This window comes from Scyliorhinus canicula, chromosome 1, assembly GCF_902713615.1.
Source record: "Scyliorhinus canicula chromosome 1, sScyCan1.1, whole genome shotgun sequence".
Lineage (NCBI taxonomy): Eukaryota > Metazoa > Chordata > Chondrichthyes > Carcharhiniformes > Scyliorhinidae > Scyliorhinus > Scyliorhinus canicula.
The window spans coordinates 281,999,700-282,023,679 of NC_052146.1; the positions used below are offsets into that span (position 1 = coordinate 281,999,700).

Here is a 23,980-nt window from a genome sequence, read left to right on the forward strand (position 1 = left end):
ATAGACAAGTACTTTGGGCAAATAGATGTCAAATGCACTTCATTGAAGAGAACGTGCACGCTAAATGGTACCAGTTTTCAAAAAGATCAGAGGAAGTAGTTTTTGATACACTCGGTGCCCAATTTTAAGCACTCAAGGTGTCACAGACAGAATAAAGAGTGTAAGAGGGAACATCATGAATAAAGGTTCTGGCTGTAAAGTGGGGGGGTGGGGACAGAGGTGGAGAACTGGGATTATTGTCATCACAGCAGCAATTGCTTCATGAGGTTACATGAGTGCACAGCATTGCTGTAGTCTGGAAGGTACCATACAGGCCTTGCCCTGCGCAAAATATGACACGTTTGCAGCGACACCATAAATTTCAAGGGACCATCCAGCAGACAAAGAAAAAACTGGTCACACGGGCAGCACGGTAGCGCAGTGGTAGCACTGCAGTCTCACGGCGCCGAGGTACTAGTTTCGATCCCGGCTCTGGGTCACTGTTCGTGTGTGCGTGGGTTTCGCCCCCACAACCCAAAGATGTGCAGGCTGGGTAGATTGAACACGCTAAATTGCCCCTTCGTTGGAAAAAATGAATTGGGTACTCTAAATTTTCAAAAAATCTGGTCACACATAGCAACTAAGTTTTGAAGGGAATATTGGTTAAGGGCCATACCTGGATCCAAAATTAGATCCTAGCAACCCAGCTTGATCATTTGTGTTTTCAGTTATCACAAACAAAGCTCCTGCTGGGTCACTGCCAACTATCAGCTTTATGAAGAAATTACAGCTCTTACATTAAAACATCAAGCAGGAATAATTTCCCCTCAAAAATAGATCCCTCTCTCTCCCCCACCCCCAATCCCCTCAAGTGGTGGGCTTCAAGATAGTGCAGTGCAATGAAAATAATTGGCACAAAGTTTCTTTTAGCACCTTACCTTTCGTTTCCTCTGCAGGCACGAATGCATAGAGTGAATAAAAATGGCTACATTATTTCAGAAACATATTTCAAAATCAAACCAATGCTGGAATCACTAAAGTAGACTAAAGCAGCTTATCGGAGAAAAGGGGTATTGTAATGGAAACAGACAACACTTGGGAATTTGATTGAGCAGTTTTAAAAACATGCATTGGTACAGGTGAGCAGAAACAGACTTCCGATTGATTTGAGGGGTGTGGAACCAGGTACTGAGATAAAAGGTTAATGACAGGCTTGGATCTTTTGCATGTGTTGTTCTTTTACACAGAGGGTCATAAGGCCATAGATTGCTTCTGGAGAGTCGCAGTCCACTTTACATTAAACCAGCATCTGCAGTTGGAGATTGCAGCAGAGGCCATGTCAACATTGAGAAACCGAGGGCAGCACGGTGGCACAGTGGATTAGCCCTGCAGCCTCACGGCACCGAGGTCCCAGGTTCGATCCCGGCTCTGGGTCACTGTCCGTGTGGAGTTTGCACATTCTCCCCATGTTTGCGTGTGTTTCGCCCCCACAACCCAAAGATGTGCAGTCTAGGTAGATTAGCCATGTTAAATTGCCCCTTAATTGGAAAAAATGAATTGGGTACTCTAAATTTTAAAAAAAAAATTGAGAAACCGGGGTAGCTGATGAAAAGGCATTTGTGTTGAGGGGTCAAAGCTTGCCTTAAGTGCCATAAGATACCAGAGTTTCTGCTGATGGGTCTTGAGTTTTACATCAACATCGAAATGTAAGCAATGCCGCAAAGTAATGATCATCTTTAAATAAATACCTTTTACTCCAAGTCTGTTATATTTAGAGGTAAATTTGCAAACCCTTCACTTGCCCTGTTTTACTTGTTACCACCATCACCACAATTGACATTTCCCCCCTCCCCCAAAAGTAAATCAACTATGTCAGCAGACATACAATATCCTTCTCGAGCAAAGAAAAAAGCCTTATTTCCAATATTGAATTGCACAATATTGGTTGTGAATCAATCCTTTTAAGATAGGAGTGCATAATTCACAATAAAGCTCTCATTGCAGTTTCTCTCATGCCAGGTTTCTTATTACTAAACTATGTCGGACTTTAACAGCAATCGCCAGTGATGCAAAGATATTTAAATTGCATTTGCTTGGCGCTATATTCTTTTTTAGGCAGAAAATGTATCGTGTACAGTTATCTGAAGAATATTTGCAAAATTTCTACTGTTGTAGGAATGACAAAGAATCTATTAAAAATGTCTTCACTCAAGATACAACACCCCTACATTCTGAGCCGACCAGTTCAGAGATGATTCCCAATAGTGTGACAATTATGAGCTTTGCAAGATTATTTTTACAGCAAATGAACGGATCATGTGAGCTGCTTTCCATTCTGCCCGACAGTAAGCCTGGATGGCTTGATTGTTAGAGGTCAAAGGAAGCTTTACATTATTTTATAGGGGGGTGCTGAGGTGCAAGTTATTTACACTCGAAAACAATGGCAGCAGTATAAAAGATTACAATGAGTAATCAGTCTCCCAAAGTCCCAGAAAGTTGTTGAAGGTACAGGGTGTAAATCGTTGGGCTATCATCTGCCCACTTACTTCCAGGATAAAAGGGAGCTGGCGTCAAGAATAGCTAATCAGGAGTTTCACCAAGATTCAAGGTTAATGCGTTTCATGTTGCCATGGAAAAGAGCAGAGGAAACAATTTGAGATCAGGTTACACACTGCCCCTGCAAATCAATAAATATCACAGACAGGCAGCAGTTTTCTGTGGTCAGCAGGAAGAAGAGGCTGCTTGACTTTGAGAGCTATCACAGCTAGAAGAAAAAGGGATATGATCTCCAGTCAAAGAGATGCATCCTGCAGTCATCTAAGGATTCCAGGAGATTCGTCCTGGCAAGGGGAAAGAATGATCAGAGCAGGTCTAGCTGCGGGTGATGGATTGAAGGAACTTTGGCAATTAAAGATCTGTCGCTCTTTCAGATGCGAAATGGGCAATAACTATAAAAGAACAATGTTCATCTCTATAGTTTAAGCAGAAGTTGCCTCCAAAAAGAAAATGGTTCAGTCAAAAGTGCTTTTGGTCATCTGTTACAGTAAAGTTTTCAAAACATGAAACCTTGTCGTGTAAATCTTTCAGCTACTGACTGGTCGTTCAAATTTCTGTTAAATGTTATCAGTCTCTTCAGAGATCAGACTGCAGTTCTCCTGCATTTAGGTCTCAAGCTCCTGTCATGCCAGCTACTCAAAAGTTGCAAATCTGGGCAAGGTAGACATCCCGATAGATTGTGAGCAGCAACATTTAAAGTGTTGCAATGGGTCATAAATGTCTAGTCCATGGCTCATAATGATATTTTAGAGGTAATTGTTAGTCCTGGGAAGTTTAAAAGTAACATGGAAAATGGGATAAAGGCAACTAAAGCGCCTTGAAGATTAAAACGCACGTCGCGGTCATTTTGATTTAAGGGATTAACAACTAAAAAGGCAAGATCATGAATCATAAAATTTACAGTACAGAAGCAGGTCATTCGGTCCATCGAGTCTGCACTGGCCCTCAGAAAGAGCACCCCACTTAAGCCCACACTCCCACCCGATGCCCGTAATCCAGTAACACCACCTAATCGTTTTGGGCACTACGGGCAATTTACCATGGCATGTCTACCAACCTGCACATCTTTGGACTGTGGGAGGAAACCAGAGGGCCCGGAGGAAACCCACATGGACACAGGGAGAATGTGCAGACTCCACACAGACAACGACCCGAGCCAGGAATCGAACCTGGGACTGTGAAGTGACTATGCTAACCACTGTGCTGCCCCAGCAGGTGGGCTTACTTAGCTGATCATTTGGAGACAACGGGTCTACACTGCTTGCAAAACAAATGCAGCCCATTGTTCATTATTTTAAAATACGTATATCGAAACTTTTTCATATTAATCACAACAATCCAAACCAATCAACAGATATACACTATGGAAAAGAAACAAAAGTAGTAGAAACGTACACAACACCTAATTTATTTTCTTTATTTTAAAATAAATTTAGAGTACCCAATTTATTATTTCCAATTAAGGGGTAATTTAGCATGGCCAATCCACCTAGCCTGCACATCTTTGGGTCGTGGGGGCTAAACCCACGCAAACACAAGGAGAATATGCAAACTCCACACGGACAGTGACCCAGAGCCAGGATCGAACCTGGGATCTCGGCACCGTGAGGCAGCAGGGCTAACTCACTGCGCCACCGTGCTGCTTAAAACACCTAATTAACTTTTAACACGAAAACTAACCCAAACCCCGAACAGCTGACGAACTCCTTCAAAAGGGAAATGAATGGTTGCCATCTTAGGTAGAAGCTCTTCACTGACCCGCTGATGGTCTACTCCTCCAAATGCAGAACTGACGTGAGATCACCCAGCCAAGCCCAAGCATTGGGCGACGTAGGAGACCTCCACTCAAGCAGAATTCACCTCCGGACTAAGAACGAGGGAACTAAGCCTGCACCTCATACCGAACCACCGGCGAATCGGACACCCAAATATGGCCACCAGCGGATGTGACTCCAAATCTAAATGAAGTATCTCCGACATGGTGTGAAAGAAGATAGAAACCTATCAAGTTGGGACAGGACTAGAACATGTGTGTATGGTTAGCCGGCCCACAGGAGCAATGGTCATACTTATCCACAACCCCAGGGAAAAAAAACAACTCATCCTAGCCCTGGCCAAATGTATCCTATGCAAAACCTTGAAGTGAATCAGATTCGGCTCAGCAAGTGAAGATATGGAGTTGATGGTGTGAAGGGCCTCACTCCACACCTCACCTTTAGGAATGGGACCCAATTCACCCCCCCCCCCCCCCTCTCCCAATCCCCCCAATTTGGTCCGTCCACCACTCAACGGAGCAGAATCTGTTGAAAGGATATGGCCATATATGTTCCAAATAGACCCCACATCAGGTCCAGCCAGGGACTGAATCTTCTTCAACAGGGAAGAGGACAGTGCCAAAGGAAAGGAGAAAGAAGCTTTGCGTGAAAAATCGCGAATTTGAAAATATCTGAAAAGACTGGAACGGGGCAGTAGGAATTTTTTGGTGAACTCCTGCAAGCTAGTAAACCTCCACTCCACAAACAGGTCCCCAAATCTCTCCAGAACCTTCCCATCCTAAGACTTTAATGTCGAGTCCAAACCAGTTGGAAGAAAAAGGTATTATTACAAATGGGAGCGAGTGAAGACAGGGGAAGGAGCGGAGTCTGCACGTTCTCTCCGTGTCCGTGTGGGTGGTATGGTTCCTCCCACATTCCAAAGATGTGGTTAGGTGGATTGGCTATGCTAAATTGCCCTCAAGTATCCAAAAAGATTAGGTGGGGTTACTGGGTTACAGGGATAGGGAGGAGAGGTGAGCTTAAGAAGGGTGCTCTTTCTGAGGACTGGTGAGGACTCAATGGGCCGAATGGCCTCCTTCTGCACTGTAAATTCTATGTTCTATGTGGAGGGTAGGTGGACTGGCGATGTTAAATTGCCCCATAATTGGAAAAAAATAATTGGATACTCTAAATTTATTTTAAAAAGCGATCTCCATCATAAGGTGTCATTAGACACACCCAGAATTAAATGTACAAGCTGCTACAAGAACTTCTTAGAATTCAAATCGGTAATCCATCTGGACCAGAAGCTTTGCCAGATACCATCAAACCAATACTTTAAATTTCATCAGGATGCAACAGGGACTCTAACTTGCCATTCCTCTCCACCTCAACAGTAGGGACGAGTACGCCGTCCAAAAGGTCAGACGTTACCGATCCACCTGAAGGAATAGGAGGTGAAGAGATAGAGTAGACAGGATAAAATTGTTTCCCTTGATGGAGGCTTCTAGAACCAGGGGACATAGATTCAAGACAAGAGGCACGAGGGGAACTGTGGAAAATCTTTTTAACACAGAGGGTGGTGGGTATCTGGAGTTGGTTGCCCGAGTTGGTGGTGGAGGTAGAGACCCTAAACTCTTTTTAAAAAGAGTGCAGGAAGGTGGAATTCGGGGGCGGGATTCTCCCATTCGGCAGCAGAGTGTCCATGCTGTCGGAAACGCTGTTGCGTTTCACGACAGCATGAACGGACTGCTGGGTGTACCAATTCTGGCCCCTACAGTGGGCCAGCACGGCGCTGGAGGGATTCACACCACTCAAGCCTCCCATCCCGGTGCGAACTGTGCGCTGTAGGATCCATGTACGTGCAGTGGCGCCAACCCGCGCATGCACGGTGGCTTCCCTCAACATGCCAGCCCCGACGTAACATGGCACGCGATTTCAGGGGCTGGCGCGGAAGAAAATAGGCCCGGGGAGCGAGAGGCCATCCCGCCGATCGGTGGGCCCCGATTGTGGGCCAGGCCCCATCCAAGGCCCCCCACACAGGCCGCCCCCAGTGTGGACAGCGGCAGCGGGACTCTGCCTTTTTAGAGCGGCCACTCGGCCCATCCGGGCCGGAGAATCGGCGGCCTGGCCGCGTACAGCTGCACGCGACCACGCCGCGCCAAACACAGCAGCGGCACCGATTCTCCACTCCGTGGCGAATCGCATGCCGTCGTCGGGGCGGCGTGGCCCGGTTGCAAGGATTCTCCGGCCCAACCCCGAGCTCGGAGAATCCCGCCCAGGAAGGGCACCTGGATGCCCTCGGGCTGGCATGGACAAGACGGGCTGGATGGCTGTAACTCTTCTGTTATCTCAGGATCGTGGTAAAAAGATTCAAAAGCCGCATTAACCCGTGGAGTAGGAGAAACGAGGTGACCGGTCGAATTGTGTATCTGAGATCTCCCGGGAGGCCGGCTGCCATTTAAGCTGGTGAGCTAAAAGACGACTGACCTTCTCCCTATATTTGAAAAACGTGCCCCTCGAATGTCGCAACTGGCTTACTGCCTTCCCGGTCAACAATAGTTCCAACTGAGTTTACAGTTTTTTCCCCCTACTTGCCAGCAACTCCAGGGTAGGATCAAGCAAGTCCTGGTGGTCCACTTCAAGAATGGAGTCCACCAACCTCTGCTGCTCCACCTTCGCTGTCCTCACCAAATGCACTTTATAGGAAATAATTCTTTCCCCCCCCCCCCCAAGGAACACCCTAAGAGTCTCCCGCAGCTTGGGAGGAGAGATCGGCTCGGTCCGGTTAAATGTTATATTGTCCTGTGACAGTGGACATGAGCTCACAAAATTTCTTATCCGCTAACAGTGCTGTGTTTAACCTCTATGGTGGACATTGGGTGGGGGACAGGCTGTAGTGACAAATCAACAAAGTGCAGAGCATGATCCGAAATAACAAATCACTGAGTACTCAGCCACCACCACTGAAGGGAGTCGAGACCGATCAACAACAACAAAAAAAGTCAATCACAAGTATACTTGATGAACTTGCAACAAAGACAAAATAGTTGTCACTTGGGTACAAGAAACACCAAGGACCCCCCTCCATCCCATCATGAAAGATGACAAAGACCTAGTTATTCACACTTGAGCAAAGGAATTGGGCTTGGAGTGATATAACCTTGCTTCTAAAACACAGTACAGGTCCCCATCCAAAAGGCAGAGAACAGAACCCTTTAAACCAGGGCTGGTTTAGCACACTGGGCTAAATAGCGGACTTGTAATGCAGAATATGGCAGCAGCACGGTTCAATTCCCGTACCAGCCTCCCCGAACAGGCGCTGGAATGTGGTGACTAGGGGCTTTTCACAGTAACTTAATGGAAGCGTACTTGTGACAATAAGCCAATATTATTATTATAATTCATTAGAATCACCACACCCTTCCATTGAAACCTGAATGAAAGACCTGGCCTACCCACCTCTTGCACAGCCTGGTTTGGTCTCTGAACCACAAATGTGTTTTTTTCAAAAGAACCACACCGGAAGTTAAACTCTTACGGTGAACACAGTAAGAAGTCTTACAACACCAGGTTAAAGTCCAACAGGTTTGTTTCAAACACGAGCTTTCGGAGCACGGCTCCTTCTTCAGGTGAATGGAAAGGCTTGTTCCAGAAATGTTTATATAGACACAGTCAGAGATGCCCCGGAATGCGAGCACCTGCAGGCAATCAAATCATCAAAGATGCAGAGAGAGAGGTAACTCCAGGTTAAAGAGGTGTGAATTGTCCCAAGCCAGTTCAGTCGGTAGGCCTCTGCAAGTCCAGGCTTGTTGGTGGGGGCCGAATGTAATGCGACATGAATCCCAGATCCCGGTTGAGTCCGCATTCATGCGTGCGGAACTTAGCTATAAGTTTTTGCTCAGCAATTTTGCGTTGTCGCGTCTCCTGAAGGCCTCCTTGTAGAATGCTGACCCGGAGATCAGAGGCTGAATGTCCTTGACTGCTGAAGTGTTCCCCAACTGGAAGGGAACAGTCCTGCCTGTTAATAGTCGCACGATGCCCGTTTATTCGTTGTCGCAGTGTCTGCATGGTCTCGCCAATGTACCACGCTTCGGGACATCCTTTCCTGCAGCGTATGAGGTAGACTACATTGGTCGAGTCGCACGAGTATGCGCCGCGTACCTGGTGGGTGGTGTTTCCACGTGTAATGGTGGTGTCCATGTCGATGATCTGGCATGTCTTGCAGAGATTACCCTGGCAGGGTTTTGTGGTGTTGTGGTTGCTGTTCTGAAGGCTGGGTAATTTGCTGCAAACAATGGTTTGTTTGAGGTTGCGCGGTTGTTTGAAGGCCAGTAGTGGGGGTGTGGGGATGACCTTGGCAAGATGTCCATCCTCGCTGATGATGTGTTGGAGGCTGCGAAGAAGATGTCGTAGTTTCTCCGCCCCAGGAAAGTACTGGACGACGAAGGGTACTCTGTCAGTGGTGTCCCGTGTTTGTCTTCTGAGGAGGTCGGTGCGGTTTTTTGCTGTGGCGCGGTGGAACTGTCGATCAATGAGTCGAGCGCCATATCCCGTTCGTACGAGGGCATCTTTCAGCATCTGTAGGTGTCTGTTGCGCTCCTCCTTGTCTGAGCAGATCCTGTGTATACGGAGGGCTTGTCCATAGGGGATGGCTTCTTTAATGTGTTTCGGGTGAAAGCTGGAGAAGTGGAGCATCGTGAGATTATCTGTGGGCTTGCGGTAAAGCGAGGTGCTGAGGTGACCGTCCTTGATGGAGACGAGTGTGTCCAAGAATGGAACTGAATTTGGAGAATAGTCCATGGTGAGTTTGATGGTGGGATGGAACTTATTGATGTCATCGTGTAGTCGTTTCAGTGATGTCTCGCCGTGGGTCCAAAGGAAAAAAATGTCATCGATGTATCTGGTGTATAGCATCGGTTGAAAGTCCTGTGTGGTGAGGAAGTCCTGTTCAAACTTGTGCATGAAGATGTTGGCATATTGAGGTGCAAATTTGGTCCCCATGGCTGTTCCGTGCGTCTGGATGAAGAATTTGTTGTCGAAGGTGAAGACGTTGTGGTCTAGAATGAAACGGATGAGTTGCAGAATTGCGTCTGGAGATTGGCAGTTGTCGGTGTTGAGGACTGAGGCTGTTGCAGCAATGCCGTCGTCATGGGGGATGCTGGTGTAGAGTGCCGAGACATCCATTGTGACAAGGAATGTTCCTGGTTCAACTGGTCCATGGGTGCTGAGTTTCTGTAGGAAGTCCGTCGTGTCGCGACAGAAGCTGGGTGTACCTTGTACGATGGGTTTCAAGATGCCCTCGATGTGGCCAGAGAGGTTCTCACACAGGGTCCCATTGCCTGAAACGATAGGACGGCCTGGTGTGTTGGCCTTGTGTATTTTCGGGAGGCAGTAGAGATCTCCAATGCGGGGATTACGTGGGATGAGAGCACGTAGGGTGTTCTGAAGGTCTGGATCTAAGGTCTTGATCAGTCTGCTGAGTTGGCGGATGTGTTCCTTGGTTGGATCTGCGGGTAACTGCCTGTAGTGTTCCTGGTTGTCGAGTTGTCGGTATACTTCTTTGCAGTAGTCTGTTCTGTTCAGTACGACGGTGGCCCCTCCTTTGTCTGCTGGTTTGATGACGATGTTGCGGTTGGTCTTGAGAGTGCGGATGGCGTTGCGTTGTGCTTGGGTGACGTTTGAGGCTGCCTTGTGATTGCGAGTGATGAATCTGGCATTGACACGACTTCTGACGGCTTGAGCATACATGTCGAGTCTAGGGCAGCGGCCTTCCGGAGGGGTCCAATTTGACTCTTTCCTTTTCGGTTGCTGCACTGCAGATCTCGCGGTCTGCTGTTCCGGTTCATTGGTCGTGTCCCTGGGTTCGCTGTCGGCCTCTTGGGGTCTGTGGAAGAATTCCCGGAGCCTCATTCGCCTGATGAATTCCTCCGTATCTGCCGCGAGACTGATGGGGTCCATTTTGGTGGTGGTGCAGAAATTGAGCCCTCTGCTGAGGACTTCGATTTCGTCTGGTTGAAGGGTGTAGTCTGACAAGTTGACAATGGATTTCCCTGTATTGTTTTCGACTGTTGTACCGGGAGAAGCTTGGTTGCTGCTGGTGGTGATGCCAAGTTTCTCAAGCTTCCTGTTCTTGGTGTGCATGTAGGTGGCATAGTATTGCTGTCTCATCTGTTTGGCGGTGTTCCGCAGCTGGTCTGCTGTGTCCTGAGCGCAAGTTGAGAATATGGCCTCTCTCTTGGTTTCCAGGTTGCGTCGACTGCTGTAGAGTTGGTGTACGAGGTGTTTGAGGAGTGTGACAGAGGTGCGGTGGCAGAGTCTTTCAGCGTAGTCTGTGTTGTAAGTCGACTTGAGTGGGTTTTTGATCTGTAGTCCTTTCGGGATCTTGTCTGCTTTTTTGCATCTTTGTAGAAACTGAATGTCAGTGTCTACAGACATTCTTACGGTGAAAGTATGTCCTCTACCTTTTCACTGGCCCGTTCCAGGTCACCAAGCAAATTGAGGGTCTCCCAACCCTCCAAATCCAGAGTCAGCCATTTCCACCGAGAGATTACCCAAGGGCTACTTACCAAGGTACACTGAACAGAGCTACTCAAGATGGCCAACCCACCAAGTCACAAAACTGGGCAAAAGAATATCAACAGACGTGGTCAGCAAACTATCCCCACCCCCCTCCACCATCGAATACAACCACATCAAAGTACAAATACAAATAGGAGTGACGCAAACAAAAATTACTAAAATCTACATCTAACAAACCCAAACTAAACAAGAACTCCACTATAATGAACTGCAGCAAATCCTTCAAAACCTCTCCTGTTAGCTAACTAAGTTAGCAGGGAGGCTTCCAACTTAAAGAAAATTAGTTATAAACAACAAAATACCAAGACAACCATATACATTGCATTCCAAAAGGAGGTTATGTATTATCATAACAAATAGAACCCTACACAGTGCAAAACTCCAAATCTAAACAAGAACTATAAAGAAAAAACAAGAACAAGCATAGAACCCCTTACAATGTAACAATTCAACATGCCCCTCTACAAAACCGGATACTCAAATTACACCGTGCCCAACTTAGTCTGCTTCTCCTGGTGCGTCGAAAAAAAAAAGTATTTTTCCTTCAAATTTACTGAGTGGAGCTGGGGAGAGACCAAATCAAACCAGACTCTACTTTTATACAGGGCCATCTTAACTCCATTGAACACCACCCATCTCTTCGCCAGCTCTGCACCCATGTCTTTATACAACCTGATGGAGTGGCCTTCCCACTACCCATTTCAAACTATCTCCTTTTCCCTGAATCTGTGGAATGTCAACATCAATGCACGCATTGGATCTTCAGGACGAGGCCTCAGCTGGAGTGTACGACGGGCTCTAACCAACTCAGGTAGGGATTTGAATCCACCCCCACCCACCATCTTACTGAACATGCCGGAAACTTTTTTGGTGGGTGTTGGGCCTTTCCATCCTCTCTGGCAGCCCCACCATTTGAGTGTTTTGCCTCCTGGACCTATTTTCCCAGTAACTTGCCTTGGCTCCCAACGATTTATTCGCTTCGGCCGACGGAGACAGGCAATCCCATCGCTCTGGCCCAACAGGGTCACTTTCATATCTTTGATCGTGGCTCCCCGGGTTTCCATGATCTGATTGGTTTTCCCCAGAGCCTCTCGGAAGGGGGACAAACCAGAGTCTCTCGGAAGGGGCCAAGGCCTCTTCAATTTATTTCCTGAGGTCCTCTGGCAAAATACATTCTGCTGCTTTTCAAATTCCTCCGCCAAGGTACGCAAAAGCATCTCGGCTGTTAGCGGAGTGGATAGAGTACCAGAAACTGACTCCGCCATTTTACCTGCTGATGAGCTCAGAGAGGCCTCGGACTCCATCGACAAACGTCTGCTCTCAACCTTCTTTTCCTGGACTTATTTAGGCATTTCAGTGGCACAAGATCCTTGTTACAGTAACTATGTGGGTTTTCAGGAGTAAATACTCCATGATATTAAGAAAAGGGGCAAATGAAAATAGAGTTCTCCAGTGGGAGCCAACCTGTGCGTGCTTACCCCCTGCATTACGCCACTGATGTCCCCCTCCCAGAGTTGTTTTGTATGGAGGGCTCGGGCAACAATGTATTTAGAAGCAGTGAGTCTAGAAGACTGTGTCATTATGAAGATGGGTGGAATTCAAGGAGGTTTAGCACTTCAATTTATCTCTATGTTTGCTGGGGGAATTAGTGTTCTGTAACAGGGGAAAAGACCATACCAAAAAGGTGCTGCTGATAGCAGGTTTGAGGCAGAAAAATGACATTATTGTTAGCTGGCTCTGTGCAATTGGAGTTCAGGAGAAGCCCCAAGAGTCATTTGATAGCTCTGTGCAGTTAGGCGTCAGGAGAAGTCCCAAGAAATGGAGAAGGTGGCAGAAGTTCACTGATGCATACTGGAAAGGGTTACGGCTCAGAAGAAGCCTTTGGAGCCATTTATAGCTTGGTATATCTGGCAAAATTGGAGCTTGGTGAAATACATGGGGGAGTGCCCGCCCAGTGAAGCTAGACAGCTGTTGAAGAGTTGAAAATGAGCTAGTTCCAGTCGAGTCTGGAGTGCAAACTGAGAAATTGAGTCTCAGGAGATGAGGCAGAACCCCTGGGAGGTGTGCAGTTATTGAGGGAGTCAGAGTTGGAGTGGCAGGTAATTCAGAGGTTTGATCTTTTGAAAGTGACAAAATTTGGAGTCCCTCCTGAAGGAGACAGAGTTTTAGGAGATTGGTTGACTAAATGTTTATTGATGCCTGGGCAGTATGCCGAGAATTCCATCGGTTTTATGTTGGTTGTATTTGCTAATTATTGTGCTATGTGGAATGTTCAACCTCAGTTTGCCTGCTAGTCACATGCACCTCATACTAAACCTAGAAGGATATTATAATTCATATTTTTAATGAAATTTTTCCCAAATCCTGTCCTTAAGTGTCTCAAATAGAATATAGAACATAGAGCGTAAAGGAGGCCATTTGGCCCATCGAGTAGGCACCGACCCACTTAAGCCCTCACTTCCACCCTATCCCTGTACCCAATAACCCCTCCTAACCTTTTTGGCCACCAAGGGCAATTTATCATGGCCAATCCACCTAACCTGCACGTCTTTGGACAGTGGGAGGAAACTGGAGCACCCGGAGGAAACCAACGCAGACACGGGAAGAACGTGCAGACTCTGCACAGACAGTGACCCAGCGGGGAATCAAACCTGGGTCGCTGGCGCTGTGAAGCCACAGTGCTATCCACTTGTGCTACCATGCTGCCCTAACCTTAAACTTTGTCCAATTAAAGCAAAATGGTGGGTGAGAGTGTGAGTGTGAGTGTGAGTGAGTGTGAGTGAGTGTGCGAGTGAGTGTGAGTGTGAGTGTGAGTGTGAGAGTGAGAGTGAGGAGTGAGAGTGTGAGTGAGAGTGAGTGTGAGTGTGAGGAGTGAGAGTGTGAGTGTGAGTGTGAGTGAGTGAGAGTGAGAGTGAGAGTGAGAGTGAGAGTGAGAGAGTGAGAGTGAGAGAGTGAGAGAGTGAGAGTGAGAGTGAGAGGCTCTCAAGGATCATAACAAATATAAAGAACTAAAACAATCTCAGACTTCAATTTAATGTTCTCAATTTGAATATGTCTGACCATGAATCAGAAATGGCGTTTCTCTATCTCAGAACTATCCTTCTGTCTTGAACATGTCCTCCTGCACTATCTGTCATGGTGATGATCTCCAGTGATACTAGCTACGAGTGGGTCAGGATCTGTGCTGCTGACTTGACTCAAGTCAAAGGAAATGCTGGAAGAACTCAGCATCTCAGGAGAGAAAAACATAGAGGAACCTTTCAGGGTTTGTAAAAAAAATGAAGCTTCGATGAAAGGTTGCAGATCTGAAAATGTTAGCTTGTTATTCCCCCCCATAGATAATGCGGACAAAGTATTTCCAGCATCTTTTGTTATTTTCATACTTCCAATGCCTGCAGTATTTAACCCTGTTCATTTTGGGAGTATTCATCAGTTGTCTGCATGTTTGACACAGAGTGGGATTATATTTGGAGGAGCTCCCTCTGTGGGCAATTTGAATTTTACAAGAAAGTACCTTGTACCATGACCAACAAAGTCCATGCACCATGTGGGAATCCACATGCATTACTTAGAATCGCACTATTACTGAAATTATTTTGGCCAAAGGATATCGGTTAGGTCTTCTGGTTCCCACAAAAGAGAAAGAATCACATTTTAAGACTCAAAATGCTGGAGTGGCATCAAGGCAGATGCTTTCTGATGTGGCTGGTGGACTGATGCATTGCTATTTGGTACATGACTGCAGACTAGCAGTAAAATGTGGCACCCTGGATGCATATTTACATAACAATTGACTTCTAGTTCTTTGCACAAAAACACATCAATATAACAATGGCTAACCTACATCAAAGGGCGAGGCCTGTGCTGTGTCTAAAATGACTTCAGGCAGGGGAGTAGCTTTTGTGTATCGAACTACATTCAACACACCTCTGGACATTAGCAGATGTCAGCACCTGCACTAGACCACAGGTGTAGCCGAGGCAGATCCAATTTTGTTGCACCTCGCTATCTTGCAGGGTTGAAGACTTTGCATCTGTACTCATTGGAGTTTAGAAGGATGAGGGGGAAACTTATTGAAACTTACAGGATACGGAGAGGCATGGACAGAGTGGACATGGAGAGAATATTTCCCACCAGTAGGAAAAACTAGAACCAGACGGCACAGCCTCGGACTGAAGGGACGATCCTTTAAAACTGTGAGGAGGAATTTCTTCAGCCAGAGTGAATCCGTGGAACTCATTGCCGCAGAAGGCTGTGGAGGCCAAATCACCGAGTGTCTTTAAGACAGAGATAAATAGGTTCTTGATCAAAAGAGGATCAGGGGCTATGGGAACAGTGCTAGGGAGCATAGAACATAACAGCGCAGTACAGGCCCTTCGGCCCTCGATGTTGCGCCGACCTGTGAAACCAATCTGAAGCCCATCTACATTATTCCTTTATCATCCATGTTTATCCAATGACCATTTAAATGCCCTTAATGTTGGCGAGTCCACTACTGTTGCAGGCAGGGCATTCCATGCTCTTACTACTCTCCGAGTAAAGAAGGAGGCAGGAGAATGGGGATGAGAAAATATCAGCCATGATTGAATGGCGGAGCAGACTCGATGGGCCGAGTGCCCTAATTCTGCTCTATTGTCTTATGCCACTTGCCTGCCTCAAATCAGCAGAGAACAGATTGGGAAGTTAATTTATAAAAGGGAAACACGATGCAAACTAACATCTTGTTACAACCGACAAAACTTATCAAAGCAAGCTACAAGACATTTCCCTCCCCAACCCTTCCATCACACGTTTGCTCACCCGATTCCACAGACTTCAGCTTTCCTTCTGTCCAGGCTTTGGCTGGCGGCCACACTGCCTGAATTCTCCCAGGGATACGACCTTCCACGTGGTCACGTGACTGGGTTGGTTGGCTGACTGCTGCCCACGTGTACAGCTTGTCTTGCTTTTTTCAAGAACAAAGAAAAGAAAAAGCAAGCATTAGCTTTCAGAGAAGCACTGATGGGGCAAAGCCACTCGCCTTTCAAGTGGATTCCTTACAAAACATTTTCAAAACTGCAAACAGGACAGCCACATTTTGAGAAGCGTTATTCAAAACGTTTTGCTTCCAACAATGTTAATCTCAAAGTGGATCACATTTTCATAGCTGTACCCCCATATAAATGTTAAGTAAGAGCTGATTCCTGGCTTTTGAGATACATTTCTTAAGTTTTACCTGCCCAAAGCTGCCATCTGACGCAGCTCTTGCCTTGGTCTGCTGGTCACCGTGGATGGTTACGACCTCACCAAGTTTTCTTTGAACAGTTTTCTTCCACCTCAGCAAAGCTAGGTCAGCATCTGCTATGGTCATTTTGCAAAACGACTCTTCATCACCCTCTTTGGTGTCCTTCCTCTCTGCCAGCATGTTTGTGAAAAAGTCTGGCACCAAACCAGTGAAAGTCGAAGTGTCTTGGGACCAATTATTGTTATTACAGTTACCAAGAAACTCATTCCTTATGGGTACTGTCTCAGCAAATTCTACTCCGGCTTCAGACAATTTTGATGCAGAGTCAAAAATGGCACCAGCGCTGCTTCTGCAGTTCAGGCTGGGGAGTAGCTGGCCCATTCGTTCTCCTTTCACAGTGTTGTCTCTGATAATTAAAGCATTGCCATTTACCCAACTGCCCACCATCACCTCATTTATTCCATCACCGGCTTCACCTTCATTGTTGTTCAGTTCCAGTTCTTTTAACCAGTGTGTGGAGAGCAAGTGCTGCAACGCAGTCACTTCCGCGGGTCCACTCTCCCACTGAAATTCAGTAGTGTTTGAAGAGGCTTTGTCCTTTTGCTCGGACAGGCACGAGCTTGAAGCTGTATTTTGTGTTGCTTCCAAGGTATTGTTCAGGAAATCAGCCAAGCCCAGGCTGTCGTTTGCCATCTCACAGGAGGACAGTTCTGTCTGGCCTATTCTTTTATCAAGCACATCTACTGCTCTCTTATCACAAACAGATATCCACAATTTTGCTCGGACTTGCAAAGTTTCACCGCACATCCTTCAAATTTCATTACCCATGATCAAATATACTGCAGTCTCCTGTTTCCATATTTCAACGGTAGCAGAATCGTCCTTTTGAAGGTTCAGATATTTGAAGGCCTCAATAATCCTTGTATTTATTTGCATCAGAAAATTTCCCTCACATCTTGCTGCATCACAAGGCTCCCTGTGCCACGTCTACAGTGTCTGCTGGGCTCGGAGATATGGTGCATACAGACGCAAGAGATCAACTTCCAATGTAACTGATCCAGTATTAGAAGACAAGAAGCCAAGCTGCACTAAATCATTAAACAGCCAGGTTGCATCGACATACCAGTCCTCTCCTGCGTCCAATTCCAAATGATTATCCTTAGGTTAAAACCAGCATCAATATTCGCCGTAAAACTATCCACGTTTAAACTGTTCATTTGTTCTACACACATTCAAGGGCACTGCAGGGATATTGCAAGTCGAACGCAAAGCCAGCATCAGGCCAGTTAGAACAATCAATTTGCATAAACTTGATCAGGATGCAGCACCTGGCTCTGCAATGTGACTGGAACATCAGCATTCCCATTTGTATTTCTCGTGCTGTAACCCAACCAGTTGAATATTCAAGACAGTTACACAACAAACACTCTGCTAGCACAGTATTAACTAGCTCCAAGAACCTCAGCATAAACACTGGGGATGTACTGCAATAAAAGCATTAGCAAAGGAGAGGCTGTACTATGTAAAGAAAACTTTAAGAAATTGTAAACTTTTATTAACAGAGGTAGGAACTTTTAAAGAACAGATGAAATGAAAATGAATGAAAATCACTTTTCACTTGTAGGCTTCAATGAAGTTACTGTGAAAAACCCCTAGTCGCCACATTCCGGCGCCTGTTCGGGAAGGCTGTTACGGGAATCGAACGGGAATCGGTTGAGCAATGTGTTGATTCACAATAGATTTCGGAAATACACGGACCTAGATTTTGCAGTCATCAGCAAAGAGAGAGCTGCCCACAAAGATCTAACAATCTCTATGCTGCGATTCCATCTTTTCCGATGTTACTTTGAATCTGACACCAAATCAAGAGGATCTGTGGCATCCAGCAACAATTGGACTGTCGTTGAAAAAAGACAAATCACATTAAAGTATTCTCACAGACAGCAAGCCAGGAAACTAAAAAGCACTGATCAGCATTTACTTTTGGTAATTAAATAATTGGGACAATTGTTTTTTAAATATTAGTTTGATATTTCCAAGTTATGAAATCATAATGTGGAAACACATTAATACTTATACAACACCAAACTTCCAGTGTCAGAGTGGTTATTCAGCAGCAGCTATGACTTAGGCTGTTGAAAACCCAGGAGCACATTTCATAGTCCCGGTTTCTCCACAGTGAGGACTGACATTTTAAAAAAAAATCTTCATCTGTAATTTTCACCATTCCATACTATAGTTTTTCTTCTGCACACGCTTTACACAATTTGGGGATTACATGCATAAACAATATTCAGTAACATGAACAGACAGAGGACGGATGTTCAAGAGGAGACTGTTTAGCCGTAGACCACTGCATCAGCACATCTCCATAAATAAAATGAACAAAGCAACAAGGAAGAAGTATATTTCAATACTTCAGTGAAAAGTGCACTGCACTGCTTTGTATATACAATGAGTCAAGCAGGTCCCACATTTCCATTGTCAGTCAAGGGGAAAAAACCTTAAAATCCAACGCCCATCTGAATCGGAGGCTACTCGAGCCACCAGAAAACATTAGTGTTGGTTAAAATAAGAATTTGAGCTCAGCATGCAAGTGGATATTCACTGTTGCTGGGGCAACGTCCTGGAGCTCCCTCCCAAACAGCACAGGGGGTATATCTACACCTCAAGGACTGCAGAGGTTCAAGAAGGCAACTCACCACCACCTTCTGAAGGGCAACTAGGGATGGGCAAGAATGCTGGCCTAACCAGCATCGCCCATATCCCGTAAATGAATAAAACAAAAACAACACTGAAAGTGCAGTGCTGGGTTGCCAAAGGTTTTCCTTCCTTAAACAAGTCATCCAAGCTGCTTGCTCTAAATGAATCATTGCGCTATGAGCAATGATCCCCTGGTGTTTGACTAAACACTGCTTATTCAATGAATACCAACCTTCTCAAATAAAAAAAACCCACATTAACTCACCATTTAGGGGAAATGTTGTATGCAAGTTCTTGCTACGGAGGGAGTGCAGTGAACAAAGTTTACCAGGCTGATTCCTGGGATGGTGGGACTGTCATAGGAGGAGAGGCCAAAGGCACAATTCTCTGGAAAGATTTCCCAGTGTAGTAGCGAGTGGGAACTGCCCCGAGCGTCCCGATGCTTGGCCCAGCGAGGCTGGCAATGCTATTCAACGTGAATTGGTCTACATCACTAGACTCCATGGACCCCTCACCACAAATGAAGGCTGCCAGCTGATTCGCCAGCACCGCGCTCATCAACCCCTGCTAACAAAGGTTGAACCCAAGCTGTACTTGCTCAGCAAACCCCAGCCAGCTTGCATCAATGGCGCCGGGGAGACCGCCCAAGATTTGGCGATACGGACCTCGGGAGGCTCCTAGGTGCAGTGGAGACCAAGAGGGATCTCCTGTTCCCAGAGGGTCCTGGTAGGTCAGCCACAGGGCAGCCAGTGCTGTCTGGGAAGAGGTGGCGGCAACTGTGGGCGCCGGGAGTGTGAACAGGATGACTTGCCTCAGTGCCAAAAAAAATCAATGAGCTACAACGGGCAGCACGAGTGAGCAGACACCCTCCCCGTCCAGAGTTCTTTCTGCACCACTCCGCCCCCCCCCCTCCAAACTCTCCATGCGGCCCCCTACCCTTCCTTCACCCACCCTTCCCTGCAGCCCCCTCCCTTCACATCCCACCTGTGGTGAATGTGATACACACCGGATTATAACCTGTATATACACATGTGTCTATATTGTAAGTGCAGTTGCACTACCTGACCACCAGGGGGAGTAGCTCTGGGAATGCTCGAGAATTGTACTGGGCTTCTCCCTTGGCTCCGCCCAGGACTCCTCCCCCTGGAGCTGCTGTGTAAAGATCAGTGCCACATGGTCAGCCGGCCAGTTCACCGAGCGTTCAATGGCTAACAGGCTGGCTCTGTTGTGAGTATATTAAAACCGCTATTCTAATCCTACAAACACGTGTCCGTAGAATTGTTGGTTCCAACACCCCCTCACACCACTGTGAACTACGCGTTTGGCTAATGATGCCCTCTGTGTCTCTTCAGGACAAGCTCTCCCACAGCCATTGGGAGAGGGCCCAAACTGGCGGAGGCGTGCTGACACAAGTATCCTCGCCACGTTCGAGGAGAGGCACTGGAGGTGACTGGGGTGGCCAAGGACAGAGAGGTTATCGATGCGGAGGTTGGCGGAAGCCGCAGAGGTAAGGAACCTCCGGGCCCCACCCGGAGGACCTGTCAAACAGGAGTTGTTATTGCCTTACTGACTGACCCATCCCTCCCACTGACCACATGTCCATTCTCCCGCAGGTCCTGCAGCCAACAGCACCGTTCCAACCCGGGTGGCCCCCTCCAGCCTCCCAGGAGATCACCTCATTGGTGATCTGAGAGGACGACACGATCAAGGCGGCACAGCTGTCATCCCAACTCTCCACCAGCGCAGATAAACAGACCTCGGTGGGAAAGGTTAGGTCAGGTTTCTGGGAAACCTGCTGATGTACATCAGGGGGAGGCAGGAACCGCCAGGTGAGGCAACAGTCGGAGGTTAGGATGGGGTCAGGACATTCAGAAGGAGAGGTCAGGAATGATTCAGCAGGCCCACAGCCGATTGGAGATCCCAGAGGCCACAGGCGCTGGAGACGTTGCTGGCAAAGTATGGCATTGAGGCTAGAGTGGCGACCGCAGTGGAGAATCTGGTGCACGACATTGGCACTATTAGTGGAGGTGTCCAAAGCGTTGTGCATTCAGTGATGGCCATGGCAGAATATGCAACTCGCTGACGTAGTTACCCAGTACCAGGCTGACCTTGATGAGGTGCTGCGGGATATGTCCCGCTGTCAGATGGGAATGGCCAAGGTGCTGCGGAGCTTGCCCCAGTCACAGCTGGGCATGGCTGAGGCACTGAAGATGATGGCACAATCATGGAGGAGAATCACATAGGGCGTCGACACGATGGTGCAGGCATCGGAGAGCTGCCAGGGCTGATAGAACCGGCCTCGAACCAGCTGCCCCTCCATCGGAAGGTGAACCCCACGGCCCTATGGGCACAGAGTTGGTGGAGGCACTGGGTGTCAACTCGGACTCATCGCATGAAGTTCCACTCCTCTGCCGAGGCTGCATCTTGAAGTCAGCCCAGGGGGCAGGAGGCATAGCTGTGCACGTGTCGCCAAGTGCACCGGGACCCTGCGGCCCCAGAGGACGCCCACCAGTGGCACTAAAGGCCACAGGATGAGGTAAGCATTTTGATGCCTCCATCTTAGATGTGCATCCTGGGGAGACACCTAGACGTCGCGGTAGAGGGTCACGGATGGCACAAGGGGAGGGTGGAGGGGAAGGGTAGGCACCATCGTGGAGTGGGGAATTGTATAATAAATTAAACACCCTTGAGCACAACCAATATGACGTCTCTGTCACTTTCTTCTGCAATGCGGGCCGACCTCCGAACCCTTGGCCCATCTCTCCAGGCATCTCCTCCCCTCTTCCCTCGGGGGCACCACGTGCAGACGATGGGTGTGAGCGGGCACTCAGCAGACAATCAGGGGTTAGACTATGGCATAGATTGAGGGGTACTGGCGCTCATCTCTCTGCGGGTTATCACCCCCCTGCCCTCGACAATGACCCACTGACAGTGCCGACACAGTCCCAGCACCCTGGGGTGATATGCCTGGATGACCCTGGATGTTCAGATGTTGGCCGCTGCGTGTGTAGTGTTGCCTCATGCAGTGTTCCAGCATAGTGTCCAGGCTTCACGGTCTACTTGGGATACAAGGCAATGACTGCCACATGCTACATGACCCACCCACCCACCCACGGGAATCCACTTGGGAATTGTGAAGCACTCACTGAACCACGATTGGCAATTCCCTATTAGCAACGGCCTTCAGCTGCACGGCCAGAGGCCTCGGCAGTCGGTGGGGATTATGGATGACCTGAGGGGCAGACAGGCAGGGACAAGGGTTATCCCTGGAACAGATACACATGATTCTGTGGTTGGCATGGTGGTGCAGTGCGCCACACCCTCCGCCCCTCCCTACCACCCTCCCACGGCAGCCCACACTACAGAGGGTCCCCCACCCTGCGGAGGGTCCTCATCCCCCCCCTCACAGCCAAGGCAACCCCAGCTCCCACCAGGGTGGAAAACCCGGTGCCCTCGAGCTCTTTGCCTGTGAACAAGATGGCTACTCACCTCCTCTGCTCCCCACAGAAGCCTTTCTGCCAGGTTCACGTTTTTCAAAAGAGTACTAATCGGCACCAGTGTGACCACTTACTGGGGAGGCTGCTGAATCATTGGTGGCCATTGGATATGGGGATGCTCCCGTTAATTGTATGGAAATAGGGCTTAAATGATAATTGGTTCCTTGCCACGCTAAGGCAAGATCTCCATTTTGCCGAGGGGAGCAGGTTGGTTGCATCAAAAACTGTTTGGCGGCCGCCGCGGTTCTAGTTTTCTGCCTTTCCCACTATTCATCGGCCTTGTTTCGCTTGAGTGCTCAACGAGATAGGAGGATCGCGCCATGTGTCGATTAGCATTATATTCATTGGAATTTCGAAGAGTGAGAGGGGTATCATAGAAATTTAGGATTAGGGATTAGACTGGGTAGATTAAGAAAGAATGTTGCCGTTGTGCATGGGGTGGGGGGAGCCCTTAGCTAGAAGACATGTTTTGAGGATAAGGGATTAAGGGATGTGGGGGTGGGGAGGCAATACCAGGGTATTGAACTTGATGATCAGCCATGATTATAATGAATGGCAGAGCAGGCTCAAACATTGAACAGCCTCCTCCTGCTTCTATCTCTAAGCAAGATGGCTACCATGTTTGCTACAGAAGTCAACATTTAAAAAAGGAACATTATATAAATCACAGGTGTCTCAAATCAACAGAATTTCTATATAAACACAAGGACGCTTACACTTATCAATCACACAGTAGGTTATGGTTAGACACAACAGGCAAAATTCTCCATTTGGGAGACTAAGGGGGAGATTCTCCAATATGGAGCCCAAGTGTTCGCGCCGTCGTGAACGCTGTCGCATTAGGGGGCCAGCAGGGCGCTGGAGCGGTTCACGCCGCTCCAGCCTCCTTTTGTGGTGCCAAATGGGCGCTGCGCCAACCCACGCATGCAGAGTAGGGCCGCGCCAACCTGCGCATGCATGGGGGACTTCTTTAGCATGCCAGCCCAGACTCAACATGGAGTCGGTGTTCAGGGGCTGACTGCGCCAGAAAGTAGGCCAGGGGGAGGGGGGGGGTGGGGGAAAGAAAGAGGCCGGCCCACCGATCGGTGTGACCCGATCGCGCGCCAGACCCCATCGGAGGCCTCCCCCCCACACCCCACAGGCCGGCCCCCCCCCGACCGTTCGCCCTGAGTTCCCGCCGGCAGAATCCAGGGGTGAACGGCGATTCCAGCGGCCGGCACCGCGCCAATCGCACCAGCACAAATGGCGCTGATCCTCTGCACATCAGAGAATCGCGCGTTGGGGCGCCGTGGCGGAAATTCGGGGGGGGGGGGGTGCAGCGGTCACTATTGAGGCCTGTACCCTGAAAGGGACAGAGATTCAGGGAGGGTTTCAAAGGCTGGTGTATAGGTGTCCTGTGGTTGGGGTGAGTTCTGCTGATCCCGTGCTTCTCTGCAATGGGACAGCAATGGGCTCCTGATTGAACTTGGTCCTTGATGATACAGCTGGGGTATGGGGTAGGAGGGTGTCCCGAGAGGCGGCCTGGGTGGGCTTGGGCACTTAAAAAGGACACTCAGCAGTTTGAGCAGTCAGGAGCCTATAAGTAGCACCAAAGGGTATGTTTAAAAGACAGACTGCAGCACTGAGCTAGACCGCCCCGAGTCCACAAACTTGGCATCAGTCACTACCCACTGTTGCCCCTGGCC

The 23,980-nt window shown here is 48.1% G+C and overlaps 1 protein-coding gene across 2 annotated transcripts in view; it reads right to left on the reverse strand.

Moving 5' to 3' along the window:
* The window catches only part of fmn2b (formin 2b), a 499,858-nt gene that overhangs the window by 367,294 nt on the left and 108,584 nt on the right, over positions 1-23,980 (reverse strand). Inside the window, exons 4-5 of one of the 2 annotated variants that reach the window (XM_038814205.1) lie at positions 15,672-15,816; positions 918-929 (exon numbers count right to left, since the gene is read on the reverse strand). In XM_038814205.1, coding sequence (XP_038670133.1) covers positions 918-929; positions 15,672-15,816 — 157 coding nt within the window. The remainder of the gene's footprint in view (positions 1-917; positions 930-15,671; positions 15,817-23,980) is intronic. The other variant, XM_038814212.1, reaches the window with a different exon arrangement.